The 9,429-nt window shown below is 35.7% G+C and overlaps 1 protein-coding gene across 3 annotated transcripts; it reads left to right on the top strand.

Annotated features, from left to right (window-relative positions):
* Positions 1-246: 246 nt before the first annotated feature.
* On the top strand, positions 247-8,172 carry LOC125864218 (uncharacterized). Of its 3 annotated transcripts, none has more exons than XM_049544142.1 (9): positions 247-426; positions 3,652-3,773; positions 4,192-4,353; positions 4,469-4,574; positions 4,728-4,910; positions 5,300-5,459; positions 5,954-6,270; positions 6,367-6,456; positions 7,760-8,172. In XM_049544142.1, the coding sequence occupies exons 2-9, from the start codon at positions 3,759-3,761 to the stop codon at positions 7,834-7,836; spliced, it is 1,110 nt and encodes a 369-aa protein (XP_049400099.1). In that variant the 5' UTR covers positions 247-426; positions 3,652-3,758; the 3' UTR covers positions 7,837-8,172. The 3 variants fall into 3 exon arrangements, with proteins under 3 accessions (XP_049400099.1, XP_049400091.1, XP_049400102.1); XM_049544134.1 differs by lacking the exon at positions 6,367-6,456 and adding an exon at positions 7,139-7,228 and having other exon boundaries at positions 248-426; XM_049544145.1 differs by lacking the exons at positions 6,367-6,456; positions 7,760-8,172 and adding an exon at positions 6,872-6,987 and having other exon boundaries at positions 248-426.
* Positions 8,173-9,429: the final 1,257 nt, after the last annotated feature.

Below are 9,429 nucleotides of genomic sequence, written 5' to 3'. Positions count from 1 at the left end.
AAGAAGGGATTTTTGATATTTTTTGAAATAGTAGGAAAAATAAGAAAATATGATAATAAATGATGTATAGTTGAGTAATTTTTCCAATAAAATATAATAGTTCAAATAATTAGTTATGTTAAACTATGGTTTGGCGGTAATATGCAGTTTCCAGTTTCTCATTATTTCATTTGCCAGCTACAGTAACAGCAACACCGTACTGAACAGAAAAGGACCAATAATCATCCAACAAAAAAAAAACCATTTTTTTCTCTGTCCCAATCTCCTCCTCTTCTGCTTCTTCTTCTTTATTATGGCCAAATTTCCAACTTTAATTTCTTTTAATTTTCCTAATTAAACTACTTTATTCCCACTTCAAGAATTGTCTTTTTTCTTTTTGGTTTGGCAAGCTCAAATTTGCATCTTGTTTGCTACTGGGAACTGCAGGTTTGTCTTCGTTTTCTCTAGCTGTTTTTCTCTTTTATACAAAGGCTTGGTTTTTTTTTTGCTGTTTTTGTTTTTTGGGTATTTTCTTATTTGCATTTTTTAGGTTTTTTATTTCAAGAATTGGGTTAATTTTAGTTTAAAAATGCAATCTTTGGTGTTTCTTTTCCACTGGTTGGAGCTAGTGTGGAGATTTATCAGATGGGGTTCTTGTATATTTGGGAAATTTTGTTATTTGTACTTGGTGATAATCATGAGGAGTATTTTAGTACTACAATCTTGATTTTGCAGTAGTAATCTGTTGCAACTATCTGGAGATCTTTTAGAGTTTCTGCTTCTATGTATTGTGATACATTAGGCTCTTGCAATGTGGATATCTGATCTTTACTAGTTCATAACTTCTGCTGGTTTCTTTTCTGAAATGGGGATGGTTATCTTGATTTCTTATGTGGATATTGCAGCAAGGGTATTTTATGCTGTTCAGCATAGTGCAGAATTTCTGTGATTTTTCTTTCAAAGTGATGGTTTTTGTAGAGAAGACTTAATCTTTGTGGATAGTTTGATCATTTTTGCAAGTCAATCTTGTTTGAGCTGTTCGAGACTTCTTTGTTATGGTATTCTACTTGTAAAAAATAAAAAAAAGGCTTCTTTGTTATCATGGTTCATTGTTTTGATGGTATTGCTGATGCTAAAGTTTGTGGGGTAAGGTCTGCCTGCGTACACTCTACCTTCTCCTGACCCACTTTGTGGGACTACATTGGGTATGTTGTTGTTGGTAAGCGTTCTGCTCATTTAAATAAGACAATCTCTTGGTAGTCTTCTTTCAATTAGATCCTTTTCATTTTCAGCAGTTTAGTTCTGCCAGTAGTCCTTGTTGCGGTGTTAGTTAAAGACACAGCAATTGATCGCCTTACAGAGCCCGAGAGGTCTCATATCTGTATCTAATGGCTGCTGCTTATACATTTAGATTCGTGGCAGAATGTAACTTGTAAGTAAAGACAGCGGGAACCTTTAGAGAATTGCACATTTAAGCTCCCAGATTGAAGCTGAAAATTATCTTTGGTTTGGCATTCGATAAACCATGCTAATCTCATCTCATGTTGAGAAATTAATTTAGGACTTCATTAATAGGAGACAAATTAGTCGTAAATCATGTAGAGCATCTGGATAGATAGGTTGCAAAGTTATCAAGTATACTCATCCAACTCTACTATGTTGAATAACAGATTGAAGAATTCATCATGCACTTTGAAAATTTTCCTCATGCCTATGCACCTTCTTTTATAGATAATTGATTTCCTTATCGGATGGAAAGAAATTTTGAACTTCGTCTTCATGAAAGATCCTCCTTTTTCAGTTTTGGGCATCTGTTGAAGTAATGCTTTAGTTCTTGTATACAAGAACAGTAACATTTTAGTGTTGACAAAGCATTTCTCAACTCTAGCATGCTTGGGTTGCTAAATGATCTTAGTCACCACAAAATAGGGGATATTCTACCCTGAGTCGTCTCCTTTTTCACAATGTCCCTTCCATCACATTTATTGTTCTGGCTTCTTCTGATATCCAATTACGTTATGGTGTTACGACTTTATCATAATAAAGATAAAAGACTAAATGAGTATTAGTTGCATCCTTGATAGTGTTATAGCCGCATATGCATGTGGAGAGGGAACCATGGGGGGAGTGAAGGAGCTCTCAGGATTCATTTTATTCACAGTTAAGAATCACAGTCGAAGGTATGGTACCCTTGAAGGAGGAATTCCCCAACTTTTTTTTTTGTAAAAAACATGCCGCGAAACCTTAAATGCTTGGGAGTGATGAAGGACAAGCATGAGGGGAAGCATCTTTTTCAGAGATCTATTCAAGACTGGAGTGGGATGAAGTGAATAGTGTCCTTCAGAAGAAATGTATAGTGCTATAGCCTATATGTTGTTCCGGAAAATAACAAAATACCATTTCCTTGACAATATTATGTAACTGGGTAAGCAGCAACTGTTTTTTATGTAGTCATACTATAACTACCTGCTCAATGGAGGTGATAAGAGGACCATGTGGAAGCCAATGTGGGATACTAAACACCTAAAGGTGGGTTTTTTATACTGTATACTATGTGCGATCCTAACCTAATGTCAGATAATCTGAGGAAGAGGAGATGTTTATAGTAAGTTGATGTCACATGTGCTAGATGAATGGGAAGGATGTGGACCATCTGTTACTACATTAGAACCTTGTATAATGTGACCTGCTTCTCTTGGTTGGTAGCAGATGTCAACTATGTGGGGATGATGTACAAACCAACTGTAAACCTTTTGTTTATTCATATCAAAGTGGGTTATGCCAAGTAACACCTCACAACTGCTAGTTGTTGGAACAATGGCTGAACAGGAACAAGAAATCATAGTGGTGGAAGACTATCTCAACATGGATATGGTGGACAGTGTGGAGGGAAAGAAACACTACATGTTTTGAAGATAAGGCAAATACAGTCAAACAGATCAAGTTTAATTGTATACTTTTGTCATCTTATTGGTCTAAGGAGGAGTTTGTAAATGATGCAGAATCAATTCTTAGCTTCTTAAAATCCTTATTAGATAATATAGGTATTCGAATTTCGGTTTTTGCTCAACCTGCAATTACTTTGCACTTCTTTAATGCTGTTTTTGTAATACAGTTAACTTCCTCTAAAAAAAACTACATTACTACCTTGTAATAGAATTGTATTAAATATGAGCATCTCAAACAATGGAAAATCATTTGACCAGCTGGTAGGTGGAAAATATGGATGCTAGGAAGAGGAGAGATGGAAAGTCGAGTAGCTCCTCTTGCGCATTTTGGCCAATTTGGGTGTAAATGACAGAAAATCAACCAGATTTTTTTGTTTCATTGATATTTTTGGTGAAAAAGGAGCCTTCTTTTTTGCATAGATGGGTTGATGGATCCTTGGAAACATGACGACACTATCTTGGTGTGATATTCAGTGCAAAAATCTTGACTTTATCAAAAAACGGAGTTCACTAATTAAAGTAGATCAATTATTTTCCTCAGAAGTGGAAAGATATTGTTTCAATTTCATCTTTCTACATGGTCCAAAGAGATATGAGTGCCTTGCACTAAAAAATGATGTTTGCTTTTCTTATCCTGAAATTTTATGCTGAAGTTTGATCTTCTTATTTTACACAGTTTGTGGACTTGTAATTCTGTTGAATCTTTCTTCTATTTTATTCTCAGGTGATTTCTTCTCCTTTATTGAGAGATCTTCAAAGAAGTAATACAAGTTATAGCCATGGCGTATTGGAGCTTCAGGGAGATATTTAGTGTGCTTGCAGTTAGCTAAAATGAAGACCACACAGGTACTTGTGTTTATATATTACTAGGTCTCCTTTTGATGTGTTCAGATCCTTCATGTCTTTCTCTGGTTTGATTTATGGAATTTCATTTTTTTGGCAATGCTATCTATTTTATTCGAAAAGTTTCTCAGTGCAAGTTATGACTCAATTAACTCGCTGCTTACTCTTGTGGCTTATTTATAAAGTTGAGTAATCTCCGTTCTGTAATCATGTAGTTCCTCCTTATCCTGTAATAGTTAACTATTTATCAACATTCTCTTCTTATAGAGCCAGCAAATAATGTATGCATATGACTAAAATTCTGAAACCTGATATGTTTAGATTTTCATTTTTGCTATTAAATTCTTTTGGTAAGTTGTAACTTGTTGTTCAGATATGGAACTTTTTTTTTCCCTTATATTGTTCATTGTAATAACTTCAGGATCTACAAAACACAACTGAGAAACAATCTTCAACTCAGGCCTCTCATGAAGCCCAGAGTGACCAGCAGAACAATACAACAGATACACCTGTAGCAGATTCAGGTTCAGTTTCTGCATCAGGCAATGACAACCGGAAAGTTTCACGTGAAGATATTGAGCTAGTAAGATAGTTCTTTTTTCCGACACATACTTTTATACAAGTGTGTGTAGGGGAAGTTTCCATTCTCTGTCACACCTTGTTTTTCAAACTTTATTATGACACAAATGGTGATGTAGGTCCAAAACTTGATTGAACGTTGCTTACAACTGTATATGAATAAGGATGAAGTGGTTAAAACACTTCTTAATCGCGCAAGGATAGATCCCGGATTTACAGCTCTTGGTATGTATATCAAAAATGAAATTGTTGGTGATTGTAATGGTTTATGCATTTTCTGCTTAATTGAAATATGTTTTCTCATATTTATCATTACTTTGGTTTTGGCTATAATGTGTCAGTTCTCAGTCTCTTAAACCTTTTCATACTTTAATACAGTTTGGCAAAAATTGGAAGAGGAAAATGCAGATTTCTTTCGGGCATACTACATTAGGCTTAAACTGAAGAAACAAATCATCTTGTTCAATCATTTGCTTGAGCACCAATATCATCTGATGAAATATCCTGTGCCTCCGAAGGTTCCATTGACTCCGATGCAGAATGGGATAAATACCATGCAAGGTAATTTTATTTACCGTTATATCATTTCATTCAATTTCATATTCTTTTTTGTCTTCGTCTTCCTGCTGTTTCATATTCTGTTGAGTTCCCTATTTAGTTTGTGTCATTCACTTTTATGACTTAATTTGGATTAATACTGCTTTCTTGGAGAACTAAATGGGGGCATCCCATGAGAGGAAGCATAATGAGTTAATACAATAGAAGTTATTGTACTCCTTCCCTTTCATCCTTCTTCATTTCTGGAACAACGTTAAACTATCGCATCCTTTCGAAGTGGACTTAAGATACTTTAAGAGAACAGGAACTTTGTGTTATCTACAGAGCTATTGAACAATATTCTTGTGTACTTTATTGTCATTATTGTTGATTGCCTCTTGTTTTCAGTGCAGTCAACAACTTACCCATGGGATACCCCGTCCTACAACAACCTCCGCATCCGGCTGCAGGTCAACCTCATTTTGATCCGATGGGCATGTCCAGTTGCCATGTGGTTAATGGTGTGCCTGCACCAAGCAACTATCATCCAATGCAAATGAACTCTGGAAATGAGTGAGAATTCATTTTTTATAGGCTTAAAACTCCCTTTTAAACTTTGAAATGTGAGACTAGAACTCTGAAAATCCATAAACACTTCCCAATTCGACGTGTTTTCCCTATTAGGATCCATGTTTATCTTATATACTCACCATATTATACTTGCAAAGATCTTGAATTTAACTTTACACCGTGACAAGTATATATATTTCATGCTTCATAGAATTGGTGAGAGCTCTCGCCAGGTATTTATGCCCACCCCTAACTGAGGTTGGTGAAAGAGATTACTTTTCTGCTCAGTCCCTCGTGTTTGTGTTTTGTTTTTATACCTCAGGGATGGTGCTAGGGTGCCTCAAGGGGTTCTAAACCCCATTCGTCCAAAAATTACACTATCTATACAAGGTCAAATATGTTTATGGGCTTAAAATGATGAAAAGCTATTTCTATAGTAGATATTTAAAAGAAATGGTATGGCAAATGTCACTTTACATTTTCCTATTTGTTGACAGTATGGTGGTAGAAACGAGTGCATCCGATGTAGCACCAGCTGTTCCACCTAGCAATGCCATGTCTGATATGCCTGTAAGCCCTGCATCAGTAGCTTCCAGTGGCCACTTCCCCTTCACCACTTCGGAGATTTCAGGGATGGGAATTGACACATCAGTGCTTGACTCTTCGTTCCCATCTGATGTAGCAAGTTCAGTAGGATTGCAACTTCCACCAGATAATGGTGTTGGTAATTCTAGAGATTTGCTGAGATCCTTGGATCAGATTCCTTGGGATTTCAGTCTTTCGGATCTAACAGCAGACTTGTCAAACTTGGGAGGTAATTTTCCTCATACATAATTCAAAAACTTTATTAATAGTACGACTCCTGGAAAGCAAAATCTGACAGTGGTTTTTGCTCCAATACTAATTGCAGATTTAGGATCTCTAGGAAACTACCCTGGTTCCCCCTTTTTGCCTTCCGATTCAGATATTCTGCTTGATTCTCCAGAACAAGAAGATATAGGTGAGAATTACTACTTTCTTGCCCATGTAGTCTTATGCTTTGAATCAGAAACAGATTGAGAAGTTCAAAAAAGCATTAGCTTTAAGTATCTCTACGGGTGTGTTTGGTATGAAGGAAAACATTTTTCGGAAAATGTTTTTCAATTTTCTCATGTTTGGTTGGGTTAAATGTTTTGGAAAATGTTTTCCAAATCAACTCATTTTCCTCAAATTTAAGGAAAATGACTTCCCTTCAAAACTTAAGGAAAACATTTTCCAAAACTCTCTTCCAACTTCAAACTACAATTATTTTTTTGTTGAAAAANTTCCACCAGATAATGGTGTTGGTAATTCTAGAGATTTGCTGAGATCCTTGGATCAAATTCCTTGGGATTTCAGTCTTTCGGATCTAACAGCAGACTTATCAAACTTGGGAGGTAACTTTCATCATACATAACTAAAAAATATTATTAATAGCACAACTCCTGGAAAGCATAATTGGACATCATTTTCAAAGAGGTTGTCCCAATCCACCCAGGCTTAATTCGATGTTGATATTTGTGTTGGCTGCATAAAGTTCTGAACTTTAGGATTCCTTTCCTGCTCTTAGCATTTTCTAGTTCTCATATATGCATGATTGTCCTATCTTTTTCTTCCCTACTTGGTCTGATTAATAATAATTTTTGCTCCAATACTAATTGCAGATTTAGGATCTCTAGGAAACTATCCTGGTTCCCCGTTTTTGCCTTCCGATTCAGACATTCTGCTTGATTCTCCAGAACAAGAGGATATAGGTGAGAATTACTACTTTCTTGCCCGCGTAGTCTTATGCTTTGAATCAGAAGCAGATTGAGAAGTTCAAAAAAGCATTACCTTTAAGTTCTGTACTATTTAGATGGATTTAACGGCTGGAGTCTTCTTATAATCGGTATTCATTTTCTTTACTTCGAAAACATGTAAATCCGACTCTGATCCTTGTGAATGCAGTCTTGCTTTCATACCTTGTATGACATGGTTTAGTCATGAACATTTTAACACTGACACATGATTGCTCCATGGCCTTAAAAAAATAATTAGTTTTTGCATTTGCGTATTAAACTTACACGCCAACGAAGGTATGCACATTTATTACAAGAAAAAACGTTATTACCCTGAAGCAAGGCATGTATATAAAATTTAGCTGTCTGAGGATCATGAATAAGTTGCTTGGGCAGGAACATTTCCCATAGTTAAAAGATGACCTGACTTGATCTAGCTAAACTTTGTATGCTTTTCTTAGAGTATAAAATAATCATTCTTATGCTTTTGGTTTGGCTTTGTTTTAGTTGAGGAGTTCTTCGTTGATGTTGAAGCTGCCCCAGGGCCTGCAGCATGTCCTCAATCAGATGAAGAGAAGTCTTAGTTTAAGTTGACACGAGCACGTGCTTAATTCCATAGCCAGAATAAGGAGTTTGGCGTAAAATGATCTGATCAGCTAAGAACATTGATTTACCTGTGGTAGGTATGTCTGTGTAGTTATTAACCCAACTTTTCTGGTGCCAATGACTTACCTCGCTTTATTCTTATACTGATCGAGTTGCACTATTTTCTATTCTAATAGATTTCACTTCCCTAGCTTGCGCGACTCGTCATTTGTAGAAGCAAGTCAGGATATGTCAGTTTCATTCCTTTTGATATTATTAAGCTTGAATCTTGGATATTGAACATTAACAATCAGATAAAATCTGTTAACCATCTGTTGTACCAATGATTCCATGCTGTTTATGGGTGTCCAATTGTAAAATAAATGTTATCACTACACAAGTGTGTTTGATAAGGAGGAGAGGAAACATTTTTTGGTTTTCTTGAGGAAAACAAGTTACTTAAAAATCAAGAAAATTACTTCGCTAGCGGGAAAAGAGAAAACAAGTTTCATAATTGTCATACGAAGCTCATTGTTTCCTTCCACTCCCAGCGTCCCCAAAACGGTACCCTCCCCACCCCATCTCCACCCCTGTAGTATTTTCCTAAATTACACGCAAATATGTCTGGGAGAATATTTTAGCTCACTTACCGAACACTAGAAAATAAGCAAGAAAATTGTTTATTTATTTATAAAAGCATTTTCCTTCATACCAAACACATCCTACAGTCAAAATGTATGGAAAATGAATTGTATGTTGTACAATTGTTGAACAAATCACGAAAACAAACGGAAAATCTTGAAAGCTTGAGGTGTGTATAACATATTTGACCAGTAAAGGTGTATCCTATCCTTGAGCCTATTATTGTTTAGGCTTTTCTTCAATTTCTGTTCTTTGGTTTACTTCTGTTGCACTGAGAGGGTAAAACACTCTCTACCAAAAAGTTCTTCATTCTCGTGTGTCCAACCCAAAACATCTTATTAAGGGTGAAAAGATCTCAATCATCCCGTCACACACCTCAATTGTGTGTGTGTATATATATATATATGTCATTGTAATAGTCACTACAACAGATAGAAGGTGAAGGTACTTAATTAATATGATGAGATGTGAAGAAAACAGAAGGGGGATATGTCCTGATTCCAATCTTTTACAGCATCCATTTCCAGTAGTTCACATATTACTTGTGGTTTATTAAGAAGTGATCCAGGCAGAATCGTCAAGCACATCAACCACTGGTAAATCCTCGAGGCTTTCGTTTCATCAACTCCTCTATACCCTGGAATTGTCTTAAGCACAAAATTTCAAACTTATTAAGTTATTTAACTTACTTTCAATCCACTGTTCTTCGTAATTTCAAACTTATTAAGTTGTTTTAACTTACTTTCAATCAACTGTTCCTCGTAAATCAATCTAAAAGAACAAAACATATATAAAACAGTATAGATTAGTAACACATAGTTTGAGCACACAGTGTTGGGAAAGGCAAGGCACTAACAAAAATGTCCAACAGGATAACAGCGGAATAATACCCAAGTCTAACTTTCCCTTTCAATTTGAACCAAGAGAAGAAAGCAATATGAAGAATGGAC

This window comes from Solanum stenotomum, chromosome 1 (assembly GCF_019186545.1).
Source record: "Solanum stenotomum isolate F172 chromosome 1, ASM1918654v1, whole genome shotgun sequence".
In the NCBI taxonomy this organism is placed as follows: Eukaryota; Viridiplantae; Streptophyta; class Magnoliopsida; order Solanales; family Solanaceae; genus Solanum; species Solanum stenotomum.
This window is presented reverse-complemented; position numbering and strand designations above follow the sequence as displayed.

What these genes read in the sequence shown, in the direction of transcription:
- LOC125864218 (XM_049544142.1), top strand. An exon ending in CACGTGAAGATATTGAGCTA is followed by an intron (nt 4,354 to 4,468) that starts GTAAGATAGTTC and finishes ATGGTGATGTAG; the next exon opens with GTCCAAAACTTGATTGAACG. An exon ending in CAAATGAACTCTGGAAATGA is followed by an intron (nt 5,460 to 5,953) that starts GTGAGAATTCAT and finishes ATTTGTTGACAG; the next exon opens with TATGGTGGTAGAAACGAGTG.